This window comes from Lissotriton vulgaris, chromosome 6 (assembly GCF_964263255.1).
Source record: "Lissotriton vulgaris chromosome 6, aLisVul1.2, whole genome shotgun sequence".
In the NCBI taxonomy this organism is placed as follows: domain Eukaryota; kingdom Metazoa; phylum Chordata; class Amphibia; order Caudata; family Salamandridae; genus Lissotriton; species Lissotriton vulgaris.
The window spans coordinates 221,565,338-221,590,764 of record NC_141694.1 but is presented as its reverse complement, the minus strand read 5'-3'; the positions used below and the strand labels follow the sequence as shown (position 1 = coordinate 221,590,764).

The 25,427-nt window shown below is 48.3% G+C and overlaps 1 protein-coding gene across 3 annotated transcripts in view; it reads left to right on the top strand.

Moving 5' to 3' along the window:
* The window catches only part of ATAD2B (ATPase family AAA domain containing 2B), a 945,800-nt gene that overhangs the window by 432,234 nt on the left and 488,139 nt on the right, over positions 1-25,427 (top strand). For all 3 annotated transcript variants that reach the window (XM_086926259.1, XM_086926261.1, XM_086926260.1), the window contains exon 17: positions 6,712-6,844. In XM_086926259.1, coding sequence (XP_086782385.1) covers positions 6,712-6,844 — 133 coding nt within the window. The remainder of the gene's footprint in view (positions 1-6,711; positions 6,845-25,427) is intronic.

Here is a 25,427-nt window from a genome sequence, read left to right as displayed (position 1 = left end):
TGGCTCTGAAATGTATACTAGCATGAACACGAGTGAGGAACGTAACAATACCTTACTACCAACAACAATGTAACAATATCGCATTAGTGAAATATTTAGAGATCATGCAACACAACTCACCCACACAACGCCACTCACACGCAACGCCACTCACACGCAACGCCACTCACACGCAACGCCACTCACACGCAATGCCGCTCACACACGCAACGCCGCTCACACACGCAACGCCGCTCACACACGCAACGCCGCTCACACACGCAACGCCACTCGCACACGCAACGCCACTCGCACATGCCACTCGCACATGCAACGCCACTCGCACACACAACGCCACTCGCACACGCAACGCCACTCGCACACGCAACGCCACTCGCACACGCAACGCCACTCGCACACGCAACGCCACTCGCACACGCAACGCCACTCACCCACGCAGCGCCACTCACCCACGCAGCGCCACTCACCCATGCAGCGCCACTCACCCACGCAGCGCCACTCACCCACGCAGCGCCACTCACCCACGCAGCGCCGCTCACCCACGCAGCGCCGCTCACCCACGCAGCGCCGCTCACCCACGCAGCGCCGCTCACCCACGCAGCGCCGCTCACCCACGCAGCGCCGCTCACCCACGCAGCGCCGCTCACCCACGCAGCGCCGCTCACCCACGCACGCCACTCACCCACGCAGCGCCACTCACCCACGCAGCGCCACTCACCCACGCAGCGCCACTCACCCACGCAGCGCCACTCACCCACGCAGCGCCACTCACCCACGCAGCGCCACTCACCCACGCAAGCCCACTATCACACACGCAACGCCACTATCACACACGCAAGCCCACTATCACACACGCAACGCCACACTCACACACGCAAGCCCACTATCACACACGCAACGCCACACTCACCCACACGCAACGCCACACTCACCCACGCAGCGCCACTCACTCAATACCACTTTCACCCGCACTGTGCAGTGCACAATAGGTCTCGCAGTAGGAAAGATGGAGCTATTGGTTTTGTAAATGACAAAGCCCTTTATGTTTTTAAAATGAAAACAAAAATAAAAGGCATTGTTATTTGCAATTGTAATAGCTCCAACTTTCCTGCTGCAAGGCCTATTGGCAACGCCAGTGCTTGTTCCTCCTTACTCCTTTCCTGAAATAAGGCCTTAGTCACGTCTCTCTCAACCTAGTCCTTGCCCAACCTGCCTTTCAGGCTGCTGGGTCATCCTTCAGCAAACTCGGACATGCTCTCAGGCTCCTCAACTCCCCAGTGGTGTTTATTCATTTGTACCCTGCCCTCACCACTATAGGACAGGAACAGTGCAGATGACAGTACCAGACAGTCTTCTCACCTGTTTTTGGGATCCAATTTCCTTGTCTCCCAAGCCAGCAGCCGAATGTGCTCGTCCTTTCTGAAGAACTCTAGCATTGCCACCCTCTGTTACGCCTCGGAGCCCACCACACCAACAAGCACAGCCATCATGTATTCTTTCTGCAGCTCTGGCATCATGCAGCAACAGAGTGGAAATGCAGCACACCACTCATCAGGCCGGTCCCAGGGATCAAGGGAAGTAGCCTTCAATTCTCCACACATACTGCCTCATAGATCGAAACAGGGATTTTCATTTGTGTGAATTAGCAATCTAGGCATTCGTGTTATCAATTTTTCACCATCCATTTTTTAAATAATATTGGATTTTCTATTGGGCCATTAGAACCTTGCTACATACAGTTTGGACATCTTGGTTTAGCTGTCTGTCGCCTAGCTGCTATTCTTCTGCATGGGTGCTGGCCTCCGCTCCCTGTCTGACAGCCTGATGGTCAGTTGGAGGAATACGCTTTAGGTGCCATTGACGGATAAGCTTGTAACAACTTTTCTAATCAAAATTGTTGTTGGGATCTCTTGCTGGTCCCTTTCTCAGAAGGTTTTGGATTTTCTTATCAATTAAGTTCTTTTGTTCCTCATCTAGTCTCTGCATTTCCACATTGAAGTAACCGTTGTGTGCTGTTTCTAGCTGCAAAGGGAGAACTTGCTATCCAGATTGAGTTACATGCTTTCCGTCCAGCAATTCTGTTATCAATCAATCTAGGCTTTCCTAGGCCTATCAGCGAGCATCTCTTGTGGGCCCATTTGCAATCATACTACTTCTATTCCACTCCCAGGTGTCTCTGCGGGGGTATGGTCTCTTAATAAAATATGAAAGCTCTTATGCTGGAGATGTAAGTTAAGCACCTATTACAAGTGAAGTTATGTCTGACAGATATGCATGACTGTGTTTAAGGTCTGGCTTGACAGCACAGTTGTCCATCTACTGTTGACAGTTAATTAAAATGAACATAGAATGAGCTTTCGCTCCACTGAGAGGAGTATTTCTCTCTCACCTTATGTTTGTCGTCATTTTGCCTCCAATGGTGTGCTTACATTGCAATGGATGAGAGACCACTCTTTATCTCAAATGTGCACTCATTCATCACATTAATTTCTTTATCTCATAGGTGCATTGTTTAGAAGGAGCAATAATTGTGTGCTGTTTTTCACAGCAGCATGCTTTTTTAGACTTTAGTTAAGACTCAAAATACAAGATTGACCAATTGATTTTGCCAGTCCTTGTTTTTTTAATAGTGAACAACTGTCCTAATTCCCTGCTGCATTCTTGCCTTCTGTATTTGTTTCACAGGTACCCAATTCCATATTTGTTCTCTCTCGCCTATTAACCAGTCAACGATACTCATAAACAGATAACCTAATAAATTAAATCCTACTTTGTTTGAGGGCATACCCTACACAGTGAAGTCCCTGTCTTCAAAGTAAAGCCTGTGTTGGTGGGGCATTTCACTTTAGTTGATCTGCTGGTTGACATGCTTCCATAAGCCCTCAGGACTGTGGCATTCCATGTAGGTGCTGGCATCCATTAGTGTACCTCATTCTTCATTTCCATGATTGATACTGGGAAGCAACATGACTATAAACGCGTTTATCTTTATATAATCAACATGGCATACCGTTATAGCTAAGTTATGACCCAGAAGGACAACTTATCACATCACATCTGGAACATTTAAAGAAATTGCACTTTAAAAGGCAGTGCTTAAATGATCTTTAGATTGTTTCAAAATTGCTTAATCCTGCTCTGCTGGTTTCTTGATTCTATTTCGGTGTCCTATTTGTTCCTTCATTGCTGCTAAATCCTTGCACCATCCTACTGGATTTGGATTGCTTGTGCAAATGTTTTTCTTGTTGCTGTCCACTTTTTTATTTGAAGGAATTTCTTTACCCTTAGCCAATTTTTTTCTGTAATCCGGTGACTGCCAGTAGGAAGCAGTTACCTTTGTTCTTTATGATAACTGTGATATCTCACCCTTATTGCCTTATTATCTAGTGTTGTCAAGATTCCTATGCCTTTAAGCAAAGCCCCATTTCTTCCTTCTGGTATACAGTCTTTATAGGAAGCACTACGGAATGGTGCTCTATTCAGATATTAGACCAAAGTCCCCTGTGCCTTCATTTCAACTGCTTGTAGAGTGTTTGTCCTGATGGATGATTGTAACTTACATTTTGAATCATCCTAGGCACTAGAGTGGATCTGTAAATCTGCAACAGCTCCCGTTCTCTAGCAGGTGCTGCCACCGGGCTCGGAGTCAACGCCGCACTACTTCTGGGTTTGAGGAGAGTAACATATAGGCACCACCCAGTAGAATGGCGTCAGTTCCTCTTTTTCCACTCCTTTCGTGTCTGGAGCACCCCCTACCTTTTCTGTTAAGTTTAGCAAATTGCAAACATTTATACGAACGGAAATGTCTTTGACCTCACTTTGCCCCCCCTTTCTTAAAAAGAAAAAAAGAAGACTGACTTCCAGCCATCATATGACTCCCTCAAGCAGATGTCCATCCCAGACTCGCATAACAACTGTCTTTCATGCCTTGGCGCTGAGCATGATTCGAAAATGTACAGCCCATGCTCTCTGATGAACCCGAAGGCCAACGGGGAGCCGAAGGGCAAGTTTTCTTTGTGGATCACAAGAAGAGAAGGCTGGTCCTGCTCTTAATTCAATCCTTTTGTTGTTCCTAGTATCATTTGCTGCCCTAAAGTACGTTGAAAATGAAGTTGAATTACAGTGCACAGCAGACGCATTAGAACTTCAAAATTGGGTTGTCCCCTTTCATACCGCTCCTTTCTCAGAGATAATTTATCCAATGGGCATTCTAAGGACATTTCTCCATCGGTGAGTTTGGACTCTGATCCATTTCCCATGTTGCAGCCCATGCACTTTGTTTCCCAGGCCATTATCAACCTGGTGCGAACTGAGGTGTCTAGGAAAGCCTTGCTGCAGTTGCTCATTGTTTTGGTTCCCTCATGTGTGTTTGCGGGCCCCATTGATCTATGTGGGGCTCCTGACAAGAACCTGCTGACAGGACCTTCCCAAGTGCTATACAACTTAATCCAGCCACAGTCTTACCCTGGTTGCCACTGGCCTGTGTTTTAACTCCCTTGCTGGAGGCCCTTCCAGCCATCTCTGGCTAGTTGTCGGTCATGGTTCTTGGAGAATGCAGACTCCTGACTGCTCTCATATCCAGAGCTGATTTTGGCACGTTTGTGACCGACCCATGTTTCGTTATGAGATCACAAAGGGACAGCCTGTGGCACTTGAGGCCTCCCTACTAATTCCCTTGTCACTCTGTCAATATTATAAAAGGCAGGAGGCAATTTTATTTATAAAGAATCTTTTTATTGAACAAACAAAGAAAAACCAAAACAAATTACAGTGCAGCATCATTGTCTTCATCCAAGCAAAGTGCATAGGTACAATATCCATCAATACGCTACATTGGACCAATTCTATTACATTGAAGTTTGACATTGTCCATCTTGTAGAATTTATTCACCCAAGTGGTCTCCTGCATGTGGAGAAGTGTCACTAAACGGTGTACATATCATTCCCCGACTTTCGTTCCATGCTCCCCAGTTTCTGGTCCATTTTTGTGGGCACCCTCTTCCCTTGTATGTCACCCGCTCCGTCTGCATGCACCAGTCCGTGTCTGTCTCCCAGTCTCTAAATTTGAGCCTAGTAGTACCCTTCCAGGATCTCACTATGTTGCGTTTTGCAATCATGCATCCAAGGGAGACCCATATTCTCTCAGCCCTTGAGAGGTCCGTTGCATTCCACATGTTGAGAAGGCACCCACCATCAAAGCGAGACCTCCATTTTTTTTCCGACATGTTGAAAACCGTGCTGAGATTACCATCCCCCAATATGTCTGGAGAAGCAGGCAGGCCCACCACTGGTTCATGTATGTTTCTGTCTGCCCACAGCCCCTAGGACACGCCGGGGAGTCCAGGCTACCCATTTTAACCAACGCTGAATCTGTATAATATGCTCTATGTAGGAGTTTGAATTGGATAAACTTAAATCAGGCAGGAGGCAATTTTAGGTCAGATGCTGAGATTCCCTGAGCAGTCCAAGCTGGATGACGAAGTTGCAAATCAAATTCTGTTCCTCGTTTTATAGCTCAATTCTATTTGGATTTATAGAATGTTAATGTCCTAAACGCCTCACTCCCCATAGAGAAAAATGTCTCTATTGCAATGTTGGTACACAGGGCTACATAGGACCTGGACTTGCAGCTGCTTACTGTTAATGATAAAACCAACCTGTTAACGGAGATTTTGCACCACAAACCTCCAGTGAGCCTCCTGATTCCTTGCCAACACAAAAGCACTCCTGGGGATCCCTCCTTCCGGATACATCATCCTACTCCAGAAAGTCAGGTGCCCCAGGCTTCAGCTATCAAACTTAACCGAAGTGCATTTTATTTAGCTCCCATTGACAGGAAATCCAAGTGAATTGATGTATAGGCAAATGGGATCCCTTCCCGAAACCCACAGTTCACTAGGGCGAAGACTTTAATCAAATTCGTTTTTCCTCTAAAGTTTGAATGAAAGTAGATAGAGCTCTCTGGCGCATTCTCTCTCTCTCAGCATCATGGTGGATGAACTTAATAGGCATTCCCTTGCTGCCCACAAGTGGAGTCTTCACCCAGAGGGGGTTCCGGGACATCTTTGCTCAGTTTGTAAAATAAAGGGCGAGCACTCCAAAACACTTAGTTGAGGTGGATTGTCCTCAGTATTAGGTTGTGCTGTGCATTGTCTGAGAATGAACCTCCTGAGGGGCTCAAGGCTAATTTCTCCAGTGCCAAGACCACCACTATGGCTTTAGTCACTGTGTTACAGTATAAGGCATCTACCAGGCAGCTAGATGGGCACCCGTCCACACCTTCCCCTGGCATTGTTGTATTGATTTCTGTGTCCTCATGGAGAGTCGATTTGCCATTTGTATTGGTGAACTTCCTAATGTAACATCCCCTTTTCAGACACATAATTTAGGCTGGGACTGCTTTTGTTTCTATTCAAAAAGTGAGGCATCTGCGTTTAATTACAATTCCACTGGAAAGAGCATTACTGAAGGAAACTCATTCATATGACTGAATGGGGGTTAAGAGACTCATGTCGTAAGAGCTTTTTAATGTCCTCTCTGAAGTAGTAAAGGAGGTTTAACATTTGATTGTTTGAAAATTACCAATAGGTTCGTTTCATATCAGGGAAGGCTTTCTAATATTTGATATTGGAGTTAAAACGTTGTATATTGCACATGAAAATGCACATTAATGAATATATATCATATTTGTTGTACCTTATTTATTTTCAGATGCTCCAAATCTTAGTTTGGATGAGAGTGAAGATGAGAGTCCTGTGTCAATTTTTGATGTTAGTTGTCAATCCCAGTCACCAAAGAATCAACATCAAGCTGCTACCCACAAACCCTTTCTTCACTTTAAAATGTAAGTACCTCTATAGGTTAATGAAGGAGTTCGACAGTGTTTAGAGTGTAGAATATGAAGTAGAATCCCTCTTAGTAGTGACACTATTTTTACATTTGGATGTGTAGGTCTCATGAACTCAAATGGTGCGGCTTATTGCGGCCTTAATTAAATGTTTAATTGACTTTGTTCCTTATGCGTTTAGTGTTAACGTTAGTTTGATGACTCCGGATACTTTGAGAGAGCTCTTTATTCTTTCCTTATAATTGCTAATTAACATATAACCGCTCCTGATTAACATCTACTCTTTATGAGAATAAGTTTAAGGTACAAATCAAAAGTATTACATGACCTCATTTTAATGTAACCTAAACAATATGTTGCATATGAATTTTTCTAGGTCTGGCCTAAAGCAGCGCATGCGCTGTGCTCTGGTGAGACTTTTAGTAAGGGCTTCAGAAAATGCTACCACTGTGGCCTAGAGCTTGCGTGCATGTGCGCCGGCATGCACTTACGAGCAGAGGCACCATATGGCTTTCTTCTCTCCTCATGGGTCACAGGCCCTGGCTTTTCTCTCCTCCCTCTGCATTTCATTCTCCTTATCTCCAAAGTTGAAAACAACCCAGAGTGGACCTTCTCCAGCCTGCTCTTTCCCCTCTCAACCCCTCCCTTTGGACAGGGAGGAGGGAAACTGCTCCTGTTTGCAAGCCTCACCACTATTCATGCCATGGAAGTTTGTCAATAGGGCATGAACACTACATTTCATTTCTTTAAAACAAGTGTCCCTGTCTCCCTTTCTACTCTGGACTGCTCGCTCCTCTGGCCCCCACCTCTAGGCTTCAAGGTCAGAGTCTGCCAGCAGCTTCGCTCTGCTGCTCTTCCCTCCTCCTCCCCGCCCCTCCCCCCCACCTTTTTCAGAGGGGAGGGGAAGGGAGGCTGGGTCCATTGCAAGCTTCTCAACCAGCAGCTTTAGGTATGTCATAGAAGCGGCCACTTTCCCCTTAATACGTAGTGCTTAACCCCTTTGCCCCCCGCTCTGTCCTAACACTTATCAGGTTCAAAGCTAGCCGTGCTTAACCCCCTGCCCCTCGCTCTGTTCTAAAACAGATCATCCGGTTCAAATCTCGCTGTGCTTACCCCCCTGCCCCCGCTCTAACCTAACACTTATCATCCGGTTCAAAGCTCGCCGTGCTTACCCCCCTGCCCCCGCTCTAACCTAACACTTATCATCCGGTTCAAAGCTCGCCGTGCTTACCCCCCTGCCCTGCTCTGTCCTAGCAATTATCATCCGGTTCAAAGCTCGCTGTGCTTACCCCCTGCCCCCGCTCTGTCCTAACAATTCTCTTCAGGTTCAAAGCTCGCTGTGCTTACCCCCCAGCCCCCTGCTCTGTCCTAACACTTATCATCAGGTTCAAAGCTCGCCGTGCTTACCCCCTGCCCCCGCTCTGTCCTAACAATTATCATCAGGTTCAAAGTTTGGCGTGCTTACCCCCCTGCCACCCGCTCTGTCCTAACACTTATCCGGTTCAAAGCTCGCTGTGCTTATCCCCTTGCCCCCACACTGTCCTAACACTGATCATCAAGTTCAAAGCTCGCCGTGCTTACCCACCTGCCCCCCTGCTCTGTCCTAACACTGATCATCAGGTTCAAAGCTCGCTGTGCTTACCCCCTGCCCTGTCCTAACACTGATCATTTGGTTTAAAGCTTGCCGTGCTTACCCCCCTGCCCTAACACTGATCATCAGGTTTAAAGCTCGCCGTGCGTACCCCCCTATCCCCCGCTCTGTCCTAACACTTATCAGGTTCAAAGCTGGCCGTGCTTACCCCCCTGCCCCCGCTCTGTTCTAACACTTATCAGGTTCAAAGCTCGCTGTTCTTACCCCCTGCCCCATGCACTGCCCTAGCACTTATCAGGGTCACAGCTTGCCGTTATGCAGCACAATATCCTTGGTGCAACAACATCAACTGTTGCATGGCTAAACACTTATAAGGTCCTGAAAGCGAGACCTATTGGCTTTGCCAATGCTTGTTCTTTCTTATACTCATATTTTTTGCTATACCTTTTTGCATAAGTATGAAAGGCTTTCATCCAAAGAATCATGTGTCATGCTATGCTTGATAGGCCTATCATTCTATCCATCATTCCTCGGTCTCTCTCATCGCATCTGCTCCTTGTACCTATTTTCACCCCATCCACTTCCGCTCTATCTCTTTTGCTTGTCCTTATCTCCTGTTTTAGGTCTGGCCTTTGAGCCTGCAGCTATTCACATTTTGCACCCCCACCGTCGCTTAGACCAAGTTACTTATTAGCTCCCTTCACTTTCAGTGACTGCACAAAACCTGCACACATTTCAAATTGGATAGAAAATTGTTCCAATCTGATCTGTGGCAAAGCTAGTTATGTGTGCATCTTTATTGTATTTATTTTTTGTTATCCGTAAACCAGCTAGTTATTTTGCCTACACTGTTTGTAAAGTTTGTTAAATGACTTTGTAGATGTGTGAAATTTGAGTGCGATCACTAATAGAACAGCAGCATCAGTGATACTTTCTAAAGTTTAAATGGTAACTGCAAGCATACACTGGCCATGTATGTGTTATTTTTGGCTTGTTTTATATATTTTTTTTCAGTTTCTTGCATATGCTTGAAATGAAAATAAAATGAAAAATGCCCATAACAGGAGCCTGCTATGGTCCAACTTATTGGCTTTCGCAATGTTTATTTTGTTTTTGTCTAATCTCCACACTCTTCCCCACTTTTCTTTTTACTTTTCCGCTCTCCTTCACGTCTTCTTCATCCTGTCTTCTCTCTTCAGTCTACATCCTATCCTTGTCTCCCACCAAACTCCCCCTGATGTCCTCTTATTCCACACTTTCTTTATCAAATCCATACCTTGAATATGCTTCCCGTACTCATCTCCAACATATATTCTGCCTGACCTCCTTGTTTCCAACCTTTTTCTTTTCCTTCTCCTTTTCTTTTGATGTGATTGTCCTTGCCCTCCTTCCCACTCTTTTTCATTTGCGTGTTATGTTTCATGCTAATTCAGTTCCTCCTTTTTCCATCTCAATTCCATAGCTCATCCTCTCCATATTTGCCCCTTTTCTCTGTACACTAAAATCTCTACTCTCCCCCACTGTCTCCTCTTCAAATGCCTTTGTTCGCTTTCTTTCTATTTATTCCCGTTTTTTCTATTATTTGTTTTTCCTACTTTTTCCCTTCCTATCTATTATCTTCTTTATTTCCAGTTCTTAGCTTCTATCACATTTTCTCTGTTCTCATATCTTGCTTTCATTGCTGTCTTAACTATATCCTTTCTCTATTTCATGGCCCATCTCGGGTACACCTTTGTTTTCTATATATCCAATTCTCATTCACTCTTCCACTTCACTCCTTTCTTTCTAGCCTTAATATTACACGCTTTAGATGTTGTGCTGTGAACATCGCTGCTTAGAATATGAGATGCTGCAGAGTGTGAGCATTGACCCAGCCAATCAAAACCATTTTATTAAAAGCAGTTATGATCATTTAATTGAAGTGACATGGCAAAATGTTCTCTTACCACTGACATTTTAGATTTTTGCAACTTTTTTTGATGCGTTAGCGCTCTGCAAGAGCCATGAATAAATACGTTGTTAAAGAATGTTCAGACCTTCTCAACAACCCAGAACATCTCTACTGAAATATGGCATGCTTAATTCCAGGTGCAAGTCCTTTTTCTCTTTAGCTTCAGGGTCCCTTCACTTTGGCTTCTGGTTTGCTGTCGAATGTTACTCAGTGGAACAACATTTGCTCTGCTGTGATTATTTAGTGACCTTGCATTAGTTTGCCTTAAGGACACAAAACATGTTCATAATATTGACCAGTACCAGTTAAAAAAGATTGCTTCTGAACCCAAGTGGCAGTCACTACATACTTCTATGCAGAAACCAGCTTCTACATTTTAATTGGCATATTTACTACTAAAATTTCTGTACAATCCATGCAAACCATCCTCCTTAGTGTATGAATAGCCAGGTTTAGAAATGGAATTTCTCTAAAAGGGCAGTCTATCTCTAAATCTAATAGTACTGTGAGGTCTGAGCAACTGATACCTACAGAACCGTTTTAACATTTATTTCTTGTAGGGGAGATGGACTGGAAAGGAAAAGCACACAGAAAATGAAATCATTGTTGTGTTTATTTATTTATATAATTTATAAAGCGCCTGAATCACCCCAGATGGGGTATCTCCGCGCTGAGGACGTGAGGCGGTGAGGACCAGGAGCTAGAAAAGTGATGTCTTGAGTTTTTTCCTGAAGGTCAAGTAATTAGTGCATTGTCGGATATCTAAGGGTAGTTGGTTCCAGATATGAGGGGCGATGTAGGAGAATGCTTTACCTCCTAGTCTGGCTTGTTTAATAGGCGGTATGGTGTTTCATTCACCCGCTGACTAAGCTGTAGTGTAAAGAGTTTTGTCCCAGAAAAAACATCTATTAAATCATTCTTTTTAGCAAAACAAGAAATCTCAAAGTTTCATTACTATGTGAAATCATTCTTAATTTTTTTTTTTTAAACTTTATTGTCAGGATAACAAACATCACATTCATGTCCACATATACAATCCACATTTGCATGTCAATGTAATTTGCAATCTTGAGAAGCAGTTCAAACATGTTATTTTCTATCCTATTACGTTTGCCATCACGATTCGTGCCTGGAGCAATCATGACCAACCAATGTACAGTACCCCTGTCTTATCCTCATAGTATTCTCACATGTTGGTCCATGAGTAGCCCATTCTTGGAATGTGTATTTGCTCCCAACATTTCAACTTTTAGATATAATGAAAACAATAAAACCCAACTAAGGTCATCATTTGGCAATGGTTATCTCCTTACACAGTCTGCGGTCGGTCATTCCACATGTGTCTTCACATTCCCATGGTATCATTGTAGCTCTGCCCCCTCCCGGCACACATCAGCACTCAACAAGTAGACCTACGCCATCTAGTCCTCATCTTCCTCAGATTCCGAGTCCCCACCTTCTGGCAACGGTTCACATGGTTCCCCCCTATATTTGTTCCAACGCGTCCACACCCTATTCCATTTACGGGGGCAAGCTCGTAGCACATACACCGCCCTCTCTTTTACCATTAGGAGGTCCATGTTCCTGATCCACCCAGCTACCGTAGGAAGTTCCGGGGCACCCCATTTCTGCGCAATGTCTCTTTTGGCCACTGTCACAGCCAGCGTAACCCACAGCTGTCCATACCTGTCCAGGTCGTTAGGGTCCCAAATGTTTAGCAAGCACTTACGGGGTTCAGGCAGGACTGACACTTCCATTGCTTGGGAAACCGTGCGCATGATTTGTCTCCAGACTTCTTGGATCCGCGGGCAATCCCACAAAGTGTGGAGCAGAGTACCTTCATCTCCGCAGCCCCTGAGGCAGTAAGGGTGCGGCGCCCTCTGTATTGTATGTAAAAGTGGTCTAGTGTAGTAAGTGCGGTGCAGAATCTTGAGCTGTACTAATCGGAACCTGGCCGATATGCCTACTTCACGCGGTGATGCAAGCGCCTCGTTCCATTCCGTCTCATCCATCTCCCCCAGTTCCCCCACCCATTTCTCTTTAAGCTTCAGTGTGGGGTCTGGTAAGTTGTTAACTAGTTTTTTATATGTGAGGGAGGTTGCTTTCTGTTCCATGAAATCAGTCAGTAGTCTGTCCTCCATTGGTGATGATTCCGGGAGTGTGGTGTCGGGTGGAATTGCCTGTAGTAGTGCGTGTCGGATTTGCATATATCTGAATGTCTCAGTGGGGCTTAAACCGTACTGTTGTTGGAGTTGGGAAAGTGCAACCACCGTACCTCCCTCCCAAAGGTCCCCTACCACTGAAATTCCTATGTTGTCCCACTGTGTGAATCCCTTACAGGACCTCAGGTTCCCCAGCGCTTTAGTGTCCCACAGCGGTGTTAACCTGGTGATTTTGCCTTTCCAACCCAGACGTGATTGTGCTGTGTGCCATAGTGTCGCCGTGTGAAGCGTCGGACCGATTAGGTTTTTAACTTGTGAGTAATTGTATAGCACCGCGAGCATGCCGTCCGTACCCAGCTGTGACCAGTCCGCCTTATATGCAGGGTCCCCCCGTGGGGTGTGGATCCATTGGTTAATTATTTTAAGTTGGGATGCCCAATAATATAGCTGGAGGTTGGGTAACGCAATTCCTCCCTCATACCAGCCCTTCACTAATTTATCATGCGCTATACGCGCTGGGCCATTGCTCCACAACAAGCTGGATACCAGTGCAGCGACTTGTTTAAAGTATCGCGGGCCCACGATATAGGGGGAATTCTCAAGTACATATCGAAACCGTGGGAGAGCCATCTTTTTATATAGCGCTGCCCGTCCAAGGAGGGTCAGCGGTAGTGTGGCCCAGAATTTAACATCCGCCCGTAGGCGTGTCAGAGGTGGCAGCAAATTCCTAGTATAGTATTCCGCAACATCAGTGGTAACGAAAATTCCCAGATATTTGAAGGAGGTGGATGAGATTTTTAGGGGACAGTCGTCGCGTAACGTTGGGGCCGGGCCCCTGATTACGTATATTATGGATTTAGACCAATTCAGGGTATATCCCGACGCCTTGCCATGCTCATCGCACAGCGTCAGTAGGGCAGGGATCCCCTCGGTGGGATTGACCATGTAGATCAGCATGTCATCCGCATATAGGGAGACTTTGTCCTCCCACCCTTCCTCCCAGGTAATGCCGCGGAACAGTGGCGTCGCTCTAAGTAGGATTGCCAACGGTTCCAGCACCAACGCAAAGAGAAGGGGCGATAACGGGCATCCTTGTCTAGTTCCCCGCCCCAGTGGGAATGGCGGTGAAATGTGGCCATTCGCGACCACCTGCGCGACCGGTGACGTGTATAGTAGTCGCACCCCAGGCAAGAAATTTCGGGCCGAAGCCCATTCGGGTCAGGACGGCGAACAGGTATTCCCACTCCACCAGGTCAAACGCCATCCTGGCGTCCAGGGACAATATTACAGCTTGGCCCGTAAGGAGATACGCCCTCGCTAGCACCCCGTGTAGCCTCCGCAGGTTTAACGCCGTGTTCCGGTGAGGCATGAAGCCCGACTGGTCGGGGTGTATCAGAATGTGTAGGTGCTGTGTTAGGCGACCGGCTAGAAGTTTCGCCAATATCTTTGCCTCAATGTTGAGCAAGGAGATGGGGCGATATGAGGTGCATTCAGTTGGTGTTTTATCTGGTTTGGGAATAGCTACAATCGTGGCCGTGCGCTGATCGAGTGGGAGCATTGCCCTCTCTACACTATCATTATACATATCCAGCAGGGGTCCTGCCAGCACCGAGGCATTCGCTTTATACCATTCCACCGGTATTCCGTTAGGTCCCAGTGCTTTGCCGGATTGTAATGCCTGTATCGCCAATTGGATCTCGCCCTCTGTCAGATCCGTTTCTAGGTCTTGTTGTACCTCGTGTGGCAGCACAGGGATCTCGATGTGTTCTAACGAGGCCATTGCCTCCTGCTCCGTGACAGACCGCGCCGGGGTGTATATCCCCTGAAAGTGGCGTGCTAGGGTGCGCACAATGTGCTCCGGGTGTGTCTGTATCTTGCCCTCATGATCATATAGTCTCTGTATCCCTCTATTACTGCCGCCTCGCTTATCTAACCATGCCAGCATCTTCCCGTCCTTGTCTCCTACGTTATATATGCGGTGTGCGGTCTTTGCTAAGTGCCCTTTTGTAATCGCTGTCAGGTGAGCCTGATGTTGCAGTTGTCGGAGGTGTAGCGTATGGGCTGTGTCCGGGGTAGGGTCTAGCATGTGGGCCGTGTTCGCTGCGCCAAGCGCCAGTTCCAAGTTCGCAAGTTCTGTCTTGGAGTTCCTTTTATGTCCAGTGAATGCTGCTATGGCTGCACCTCGCAGGACCGTTTTATACGCCTCCCAGAGTATCGAGGGTGATGAGACCGTTCCTGCATTTTCAGCAAAGTATTGTGTTGTGGCCAGTTTGAGCTTTTTCCTGACTCCAGGAATCTGAAGATAATTGGGATAAATTGGGTATATTCTGGCGCGTTTCGACTCCCTGGTGGTGAGGTGTAGCAGGACTGGGGAGTGATCGGATATGCCCCTGGGTAGAATTTCCAGCTTGTCTATGGAGCCCAATCCTATCCCTAAAAGGAAGAAGAAATCAATACGCGAGAGGCTGTTGTGTGTGGAGGAGTAGTGCGTATATTGGTTCGCCGTGGGATGCAGCTGGCGCCAAGCGTCCGTGAGGCCCAGTGCGGTCAGGAAGCTCGGGAGGACCGTAGCCTCTCGTGGGCGGTTTCGTGTGGGGAAGGTGTCAAGCAAGGGGTCGGTGATAGCATTAAAGTCCCCCCCCCCCTATGAGTATGTCACCCTCCGGCAGATCAAGCAGAAATTGCCCAAGTGCCGGTAGTGCTGTGGAGTGCAACGCCGGGGGAATGTAGACCGACACCACATTAAGGGCTCTCCCCTCCCACTGTCCTGTAAGCGCCGCAAAGCGTCCCTGATCATCCGTCTTGTGGCTATGAACCAGAAAGGGTGAGTTTTTCTTAAGGAGTATCCCAGTGCCCCTGGAGCCCGTAGTAAATTCAGCATGAACTGCCATTGTGTACCCGCGTCTGTCTAGAGCCTTGCATGTAGTTCCTGCTAGGTGTGTCTCTTGAAGCAGAACCAACTCGGGCCCATGGCGTTTGACGGTTTGCAGTACCAAACCCCTTTTAATTTTATCCCCTAGTCCCCTGACGTTCCACGTAAGCAGTTTCAGTGGGGGTACAGTCGTCAGCGCATGGGTACCCTCAGTGGGTGCAGCTTGTTCTTGTTGTGCCATTTGTAGTTAAGACCATTGGCGCCAATGTGCAGCAGTGTGGCGCAACCTGTATGTAATGACGTGCGTCTGAGCACCAAGTGTGAATGACCAGCAATGTGACTGTGTTACTTATGTGAGTAGCGATGACCAAAAACAATAACAACAACAGTATAACTCCCCCCCCCCCCCCCCCACCCCCACCCTGCTCCCCTGCTCCACGGACGATGCCCGCTTCCCCAACTTGGCAGAGTGCTTAATCCCTTCCCTATCTATCTTACTTGCTCGTGGGGTGGTGAGTCCCCCACAGGCATCGGCCAATGCCCGCCCTACTCAGCTCCATCAGCTACGAGGTCCCAAGGGTTACAAGCGTGCCGGTCCATATGTGGCATAATCAATCAACCCCTAACAGGCTGGCCTGAGTCGAGAGGGTCCCTCTCTAGATCTGAGTCCAGTCCCGCTGCTCCGTCTTCCGTCGTAGGGCCAGTGGTTTGGTGTTCCGTCGTCTTCCCGTTACGTTGGCTCTGGCGGTCCCTGTGCGGCCTCTGGGGTTGGCCCACCTGCCTCCATCCATCTAGCCATTCTCGCGCCACCTCCGGTGTATCAAAAAACCATGTCTTTCCCTCGGCCACAATCCGCAATTTGGCGGGAAAAAGCATCGAGTAGGGCAAGCCCCTATCACGTAGCGTCTTTTTTACTTCCGTAAATGATTTTCGGCGCCTGGCCACTTCCGCTGTATAGTCCGGAAAAAATGCCAAAGTCGAGTTTTGAATTTTCACCGGCGGTGCGACCCTCGCCGCCTGCAAGATGGCGTCTCTATCTCTGAAGTTGAACAGCCTGGCCAAGACAGGTCGCGGTGTAGCTCCCGGTTTGGCTGCACCCCCAGGTACCCGGTGCGCCCTTTCAACAGAGAAGAAGTTTGACAGGCCTTTTGGTTGCAGCTTGTTTTTAATGAGGTCTTCGATGTGCAGGTCCATGGCGCCCTTCCCCTCCGATTCCGGAAGGCCTAGGATGCGGACGTTGTTCCTTCTGGAGCGTCCCTCTTGATCGTCGAGCTTGTCCTGCAGCTGTCTCGTGACCTTCTCCATTCGCTCCATCGCCACTTGCAGGTCCGAAGTGTCCTCAATAAGCGATTTCGTGACCACCTCCACTTGGGACACTCTCTCTGACATTTTCTTGAAGTCCGCTCGCAGCAGATTCACCTCGGTGGAAATAGTGCCCACTGTTGCTTTTACCTCAGTGAGGGTCCTCATAATATCCTCCAGGGTTACTTTCTCTGTCCCTTCTGTGTCCGGAGGTGTACCAGAGGATTTGCGCCCGCCGCCCTGAGAGTGTCTCTGCTGAGTATACGCAAATTTATCCAATTTTGCTTGCGTCGTCACGCTTCTTGTGCCCTTGTTCGCCATGGCGTCGCGCTCACTGTTGTGCAGTCCGGTCTCCTCCGTAATCCACCTGTCGCCAGGCAGCGTTCGCTCAGATGGGGACTCTCCCGTCAGCAGGAGTTTGCACCGTCACCCGCAGCGCCCCAGTATAGCACGGCCGTGTGGTCACTTGTTTTGCTAGGAGGTCCGTCACAGTGCTTTCGCCGCGTGGTCCACCATGTGTGCACTCCGCTCCTGTTTGGTCAAGGTATCACGTCCAGCACCAGCGTCACACGGTTGCCCCGGCGCTCTCCGGGCAGGGAACACCCCCAAAGTAGTGTCAGGCTCTCGGTGCGGTTCTGTGCTGCCTCGCCAGGGTGGGTTCCCAATGAGGCTGTTGCCCCGTCCAGTAGTATAAATAGTGCAATATATGTCCCTTCAGGACAGAGTCCGTGTGGTGCGGGGCAGGGAGCAGCGCCCGCCCCCCCCCCCCCCCCCCCCACCACCCCTGGTAGGCTCGTGTAAATGTCTGTTATGCTGATCTGTGGGCGTGCTGCTGGGTCCCCAGGTTATTTGGGCTCACCTCTCAGTGGGAGCAGTATTCCCGATCTTCACTCTGTCCCCAAAATGGCGTCGCCGGTCTCCATGAACCTTTCCACTTGTGAGGGAGCACACTCCGTGTGCGTTCGATAGACGCAGCCAGTCCAGGACGAAGCTGCCGATGCTCCTTCCACAGGGGCTCGCTCCGGTAACACGGAGCGGTGAGTCACGCCTTTTTGCGGTGCGCCGCGGGTGCCGGCTGGTATCGCCGCGACTCACCCCGGCAGGGGGCACTTCCGCCCGGCTCCGTCAGTTACGCTGGCCCGGTGCTGCTGGGCAGTTAGAGGCCCCAGCAGTCAGTCTTAGAACGGAACACTTCCCGGCGTCAGATTCGCTTCGGGAGCGGATCAGTGGGTGCCGCTTGGGTTCTGGAGCCGATGTCGCTCCTTCGAGCGGGCGCTGTCAAGGATTTTAGAACGGATTTATGTACAGGCCGTTATGCCTTGCGGAGCTCCCCGTTCAAGCTGCCGCCGTGCCCGGCAGTTGGCCACGCCCAAATCATTCTTAATTTAAAGAATTGCAACGTCTTCCTTTTTTTCCAGTGAATGTCCAGGGCCTTGTGCAGCACCTCTTGCCACACACCCAAAGAGAAACAGGAGTTCTCACTCCTATAGCATCTTTTTTTCAAAGTGTCTTTCATTGGTAATATATCCCTTTTGTTATCTCTTTACCCTAGGAGTGGCGAGCGGGCTGCCAGAGAGCATCTTGGTGCTGGAAGAGCGCACTCGATCTACAGAGAGCATAGTGTCTTGGTATATCACTTATAAAGTTTTCTAAGCTTCAACATCTACTAGGTCAAATGCCACTTCCAACAGGGAGGTAAGTGCTACAGGCACATGTCATTATCAGATCCTCACAACATCTAAATGATGTCGGGACGTATAATACTTCTTCCCTGATGCTTCTGAAGTCTCTCAGGAAGCAGGCTTAAATTATTGCTGCCCTAGGTGAATGATCTCCTGAAAGGTCTTTCCACTAAAGCACCAAATCATTTAGGAATCCTCGTTTTTCTGGAGAAAGGTTCCAGTTCCTAGGATCTTTTTTCCCAGAGCGATGAATACTTCCTCATCCTCGTAGCCAATTCCAAATTGACGGAAGATTCAGTTGAAATTTCTTACTCACTCTGCAGATTCCTGCACAGGTCAAGGCTATTTCTCACGCCAAGTTGGACATCTTTAAGATGGCTTTAATACCCTCTGGGAGACCCCCCCCCCCAACGGGGGACCAACTCATTTAGGCTTGGTGACTAATGCTTCCTGCCTCCCACTAAATCAGCTGAAATGACCCAAAACTTGGTCAGATCTTGCTTTAATGAATTTCCTATTCCTTTTACCCAGAAATTTGCCTGGGTGTTGAATTTACTTGGCCCCGATTCCAACTCCAAAGCTTTGCTTCAAAAGGACTGTGGGTGAACGGAAGACGATTCTGAAGCTGCCAACAAACTGCCACCTCCTCCTTATTCTGATCTGTATCTTGACTTACAAAATATGAGTGGCTTAGATGACGTCTTCAGAAGGGAACATTCCTTACCCCTCAGACCCCAACAGAGGAAATATTGTCCTTTACCACAATACTGCATAAAGCTGCAGAAAGTTTGCACCTGACTTTGCCCTCCAAGGAACCAACTTCTAACAGTTTGACAGCAACCTTGTATTTACTTCTTCAGTTGCTGAACTTGTATCCATTTAGGAAGGCATTACTGGAACATATCTTGGGTGCATGAAGAAAGCTCTTCTTGGGTCCAGCAGGCCACAGATAAATTACCAGACACCATGGAACTTCTGTGGGTGACCTGCCTCCACCGAGCCTGATTGTTGTGGCTTCATCTTCCAAACTGAACCCTCACTACCTTCCCTACAGCCTGTCGGGATAGGGGAATCAAAACGACTGGATGCTGTGGACTAAAAGGTTTTTGCTTTAGGCAACCTTGTTCTCTGTATAGCCAGTGCTAAATGCCTACTTGGCTGCAAGGCCTACTTCATACCTTATGGTTATATGCCAAACTGGCTGTTGTCCGCCTACCAGAGCATTTGAAGAAACCTTTCTAAATGTGTCATTAAAATCCTGAAGGCCTCAAAACAGATGCATTGGTAGAGGATCATTACAGACTGCTGAGCCATAGCGTTTATCTGCAGGAGCTAAACTTTACCCTTCCTAACCTTCCCACCACACTGTTCTTCCACCAGGAGCATTCCACCTCACGCTTCTATTCTGGAGGCAGAAGTCTTTGCCCTGCTGATAAATGGGACATAGAAGACCAAAGTTCTGGTCCTGCATACCGGCCCAGCCTTCTTGTCGAATATGGTTTCAGCCTTTAATATGGCCTAGTCTGTCACTGTTCCAACTCATCGGTGCCGCATGCTCTGCTCCTCAATCGCCTCTTGGAGATCGGCGTCTCTGGTTCCGTCTGGGGTTGGATCAGGTCCTTTCTTGAAGCCTGCATGCAGCAGGTCTGGCTCCCTCCGTGTGCCTCTTGAGCCTTAGCAGCTGGTTACTGGTGTCCCGCTAGGATCTTCCCTTAGTCCCCTTTTATTTAACATCTATGTTACCAAGGTGATGGCTTACACCGACGATACTCAGCTGTCATTCTCTTGGGGAAGAGATGATGAATCTGTTCAGGTGGCACAACACTGCCTTGCCTCTCTTCCATTGGCTGGCCCAGGCCCAGCTGAAGTGCAATGAAGGGAAGTAAAGTCAGAGGTTCTTTTATATGGATCTTTTCCGGCCGACTTTAGAGCTAAGCTGTGGCCTCAGGGTTTTCCCCTGCCAAGTGCAGAGAATAATATTGCAAAAATTTAGCGATCTGGTTCTCGGAAAATCTGAATGTCGTGCCACAAGTCAACAAGCTTGTCTGGACTTGCTGCGGCACCTTGAAAGCCTTGAAAAAATTCCTTCCCTTTCTCTCAGATCCTGCTAAGGAAACAATGGTGCGTGCTATAATTTTATCTCGGTTGGACTACGCGAATGCCCTGTGATAGGGCATTCCTGGGTACCTTCTACGTAAACTGCAGGTTGTTCAAAACTCTGCCGCCAGACTTCTGCTTGGCCTGTCAAAAAGGTGCAGTGTGCGTACGCATCTGCACTCCCTGTACTGGCTCCCTGTGGAGGCTCGAATTCAATTCAAAGTGCTGTCCATTACCCACAGGGCCCTGTATGGTAATGGTCCGAGGTATCTGTGTGAAAAACCAAACCTAGGCAATTGTAATTACTTGTCTATTCAAGGATAGATGAGAGACAGACCATTTCCAAGATTTAGAGTACAGTTTTTATTGTCATTACATCCAGATTTATTTATTAAAAAATATTCAAAATAGCTTTTTTAATGATACGGAATATAAATTGTCAAACTATACAATAGATGACAATGAGAAACACAATATAAGAAAAGATCATTTGAGAAAGACACAAAAAGGGTTAAAACACAATGTGGCACAATGATGAATTCTCGACGCGAGTTTCGGCGAACCAGCTCCTTCTTTAGGACAAGCCACTTAATTACAAAAACAGACTGAACAGTATTCAAAGGATAGGCTAGATAGAGAGGATTCAATATATGTACTTCTTGGATATATATGACAATAGATTTATTTTTTTCCTTAGTGCATAGATATTTCGGATGCCTTCTGACTTCGTACTACAGGTAATAGTTATTCTCTATATATTTTCAATTTTCCTTCTCCGATTTTTTTATTTTCAGAAGCTCAGCCTTCTGGTTCTTGACAGATTAAAAAATGGGAAGGAGCTTTAAAAAATATTTTTCTATTGGTTGAAGGCGAGCGTCAAGGGAAATCTGATGTAGTTTGTGAAAATATAACAACGGGATACAATTTGTTGCGTTACTCTCGTTAGGATCACCAGATAGCGGAATATAAATCCGAATATTGTCATGCTTGGCCTCTGAGATAGTTCATTAGGTTAAAAAACGCGATGCTGTGATAAAGTTGCACAATCCACGAGCACGGAGGCTAGCAGAAAAGCGCAGCGTCTGACGTCACAATGGGCGTGATTTTGAAAAGATACCCAGCTGAAGTGGAATGAAGGGAAGTAGTCAGATGTTCTTTTGTATGGATCTTTTCCGGCCGACTTCAGAGCTAAGCTGTGGCCTCAGGGTTTTCCCCTGCCGAGTGCAGAGAATAATATTGCAAAAATGTAGGGCTCTGGTTCTCGGAAAATCTGAAATTCGTGCCACAAGTCAACAAGCTTGTCTGGACTTGCTGAGGCACCTTGAAAGCCTTGAAAAAACTTCCTTCCCTTTCTCCCAGATCCTGCTAAGGAAACAGTGGTGCGGGCTATAATTTTATCTCGCTTGGACTACGTGAATGCCCTGTATTAGGGCATTCCTCTGTACCTTCTACTTAAACTATAGGTTGTTCAAAACTCTGCCGCCAGACTTCTGCTCGGCCTGTCAAAAAGGTGCAGTGTGTGTACGCATCTGCACTCCCTGCACTGGCTCCCTGTGGAAGCTCGAATTCAATTCAAAGGGCTGTCCATTACCCACAGGGCCCTGAATGGTAATGGCCCGAGGTATCTCCAGGACAGATTTGTTTTCTACTTCCCGGCCAGACAACTGAGATCCTCCTCGCAACTTCTGATGCAGACCTCAGATTTAAGCGTCATAGGCTGGGTGGTTGCTCGCTTGTCTGGAAAGCTAGTGCATCCTGGAATGCTATTCCTTGGGCGCTTCGGAGCACTCAGGATCATGTGATGTTAAAAAACGTAAAACCTTCTTGTTTTAGTCGTTCTTTGGTGCTGTTGGCCTTTACCTCTTCACGCGCCAGGACACTCTATCGAGTAGCTGAGCGCGATATACATTTATTTAACATAACAGAATAACATCTATAGAGACTTCTGGCTGCAGAATTCTTACCGTAGAATATTCTCTAGGGGTCAGGCTGGACCTGGAAAGTTTTGAGCAGTTCTCCTGTGCGCCTGTAGGCGGCAGTGTTTGGCTATGCATAGGCATTATCTGTCTATACATCGTTGTCGTCTGTGCCGGATGTGACTTGCGCGGTGCCTATATGTGTGCCTCCCCAGCGCTCTGACATCTGTTCTTTTCTTTCTGCAATAGCACAAACGTAGGAAGCTATGCCCAGTCTTTTTTGTTTGACTTTTTCTCGACTTTTTGTCAAGGTCTTTCTTGAGACTTTATCTTCTAATATGGTAGTGATTTCTTCAAGAAGCCCGCAGGCTTAAAACCATGTGGTGCCTATGACAAGCAGATGTCTGTGACAGACCCGTATCGGGTTTGCCTCTGGTGTTTGGAGGGAGTCAATTACTTCATGACCTGCCAGGATTACCATGCCATGAGCCCAAGGCGCTGAGGGTCCCTGCCACCCGACATCAGACTACTTCGCGATGCTATTGATCCCAGTTGTGGAGATGGTCCCGGGACCACTCGAGGAGTCACTCCTGATAGTAGTTTTCTCGCTTACAGTCATTGGGTAAGTTACATAAGAAGTCGTATAAGTTGTTGAAGTGCTGTTGACTTTTTCACTCGATCCAAGTCATCAGAACTGGCTTGGGAACATTGGTTTCTTCTAGGCCTCACTTCGCAATGCAGTCTGTGCAAGGTTTGGCTTTGCACCTCCCAGAGTTTTTCAGAGCAAGAGCAACCCTTGGCCAGCTCCAGAAGTTTCAAGGCTATGCACCTCCTATTTGGGCTACTCAGCCCATCTGGACTCCTCAGGCCTCAAGTGTACGGGAAGGGCCCCTATTGGCTCTCTGCCAGCAGGTTCATCCTCTACACTAGTCGGGCCTCTTGGATCTGGTGTGGTACCGCCCTCAAGACTGCACCTTCCCTGCCACCTACCCCAGTGCCGACCCGCAAGAGCTCGAGACCCATCTTTACACTCTACTCGGACATGGAGCTGGATGGGCTTCTCAGGGCGCCGATCGCTACCATGCATTTCGGTACCATGCCTTCCGAGTTGAAGCAAGTGCCTATTTCTTTTGATGGGCCTGGTGAGGGTGACAATTGGGAGGTGTCTTTTTGAACTCTTATGGCTCCCATCACCCCCTGAATGATACAGAAGAAAACTGGTATGAGGAACTGCATCTGAAAGACACGTTCGTGAAATATTCCATACCGTAGAATATCCCAGGCGTCAGACAGGATCCGGAAAGCTTTCGTCAGCAGTACCCCTGAGCGTCGAAAGGTGTCGTTGTACGGCTCTGTGTGCGTAGTTGGGGTCATATTAGCCGAGATTACGTCACTGGAGCTACTTAGACGCGCCCACGAGTGCTGACGTCAGTTCTTTATTTTTCCGTGCCAGCAAGTGCAGATCCGGAGAGAGCGGTACCCCGTCACTTGTTGACTAAAAGTATTTGTTTGATATATTTTGTAAGTAAACTTACTCCTGGTGCATAGGGATGCCCGGTTTCAAGCTTTGCGAGGCCTGTCCACGCACGATGTCGCTAACTGAACCGCACCGTGAGTGTCTCTTCTGCCTGGGGCGTGACCACGACACAGAGTTGTGTCCCCACTGCCAGGCCATGTCCCGAAAACTTTGTGGGAGCGGTCCTGAAAGTGGCTGGAAGCCCGGAAGTCGGCCCCACGTCGTTACAGGTCCTGGTCCCGTGGGAGATCAAGGGCCTGGTCGCAGAGCAAGCACCATCATTTGAAGTCTTCGCACTCGAATTCGGGTATGGTGAAGCACAAAAAGTCAAAGCAGCGTCGCCGCTCTTCGTCCTCCCCTCGCCGGTCGCGGGACATGGCTGAGGGGGTAGGTGGCACTGCCCCTGCGGCTCCAACGGAGCCGGAGCAGTTACCGTTGGCTTACCCACCTTTCCCAGGTCCATCGGCGACTCCGGATGAATTGCAAGAGTTCCTGTCTGCAATGGCACTTATCTTCAGCCCATGCGGCCCCGTCGGATCGCCTTTGGGTTCCGCGTTCCTCGCCCGCTCCGGCCCAAACGTCGTCGACGCCCAGAGGCTTCCATGGCTCCGGCCAAGGCTCCCCGTTCTTGCCGGGGGACCCCGTACGGCCACTGCCGACATAGACCATAACGGTGCCAGCGGCGCCAACGCCGGCAGCACCGATGCTGGCGTCCGCCGGCATCTACTTCTTTTCAGACGTCGCACGGTGCCGGAGGGATGTCTCCCAGTTCCGATCCAGACGCCGATGGGGGACTTTTACCCTTTTATTCACCCACGTCCTCGTCCACTTGTGGAGGAATGGGAGGACTGGGAAGGGTTTGAAGACCCTCTTGCTGCACAGTGCGAGTCTGTCCCAGACTGGGATGACGAGGCAGAGGCCGGTGGTCCGTATTATACTCTGGAGCCTGGTTCACCATCCCCTTCAGCTACTATGGAGGCAAGTGCTTCATTTTCCACTGTGCTACGTAGGGCGGCCGAGGTTCTTGGCCTCGAGTTCCCGACAGTGGCTGTCAGGACCAACCTACTGACTGAAGTGCTTCGGCCAGCTTCTTCTTCTACAGAACCGCTGTTGCCGTTTAATGATGCACTTACTGATGTGCTTCTGGGCACTTGGTCCCGGCCCAACACACTGGCCCCTGTGGACAAGGGTGTGGGCCGACGCCATTGCCCGGTTCCGGGCGACCCTGCCTTCCTCACCCAGCACCCTACACCTGAGAGTTTAGTGGTTCAGGCCTTACGCATATGCTCCCTCCTGTTCCTTTCATAATGCCTCAGTGGGAGTTGAATCTGGTTTTAAATTCTCATGTGCGCTCCCTTTGAGCCGCTTCACAATTGCCCTTTACGTCTTCTGACTTTGAAAACTTTCTTCCTGGTGGCTATCACCTCTGCCAGGAGCGTGCGTGAGCATCAGGCTCTTTCTTGTAAGCCTCCTTTTCTGTCGGTTCATCCG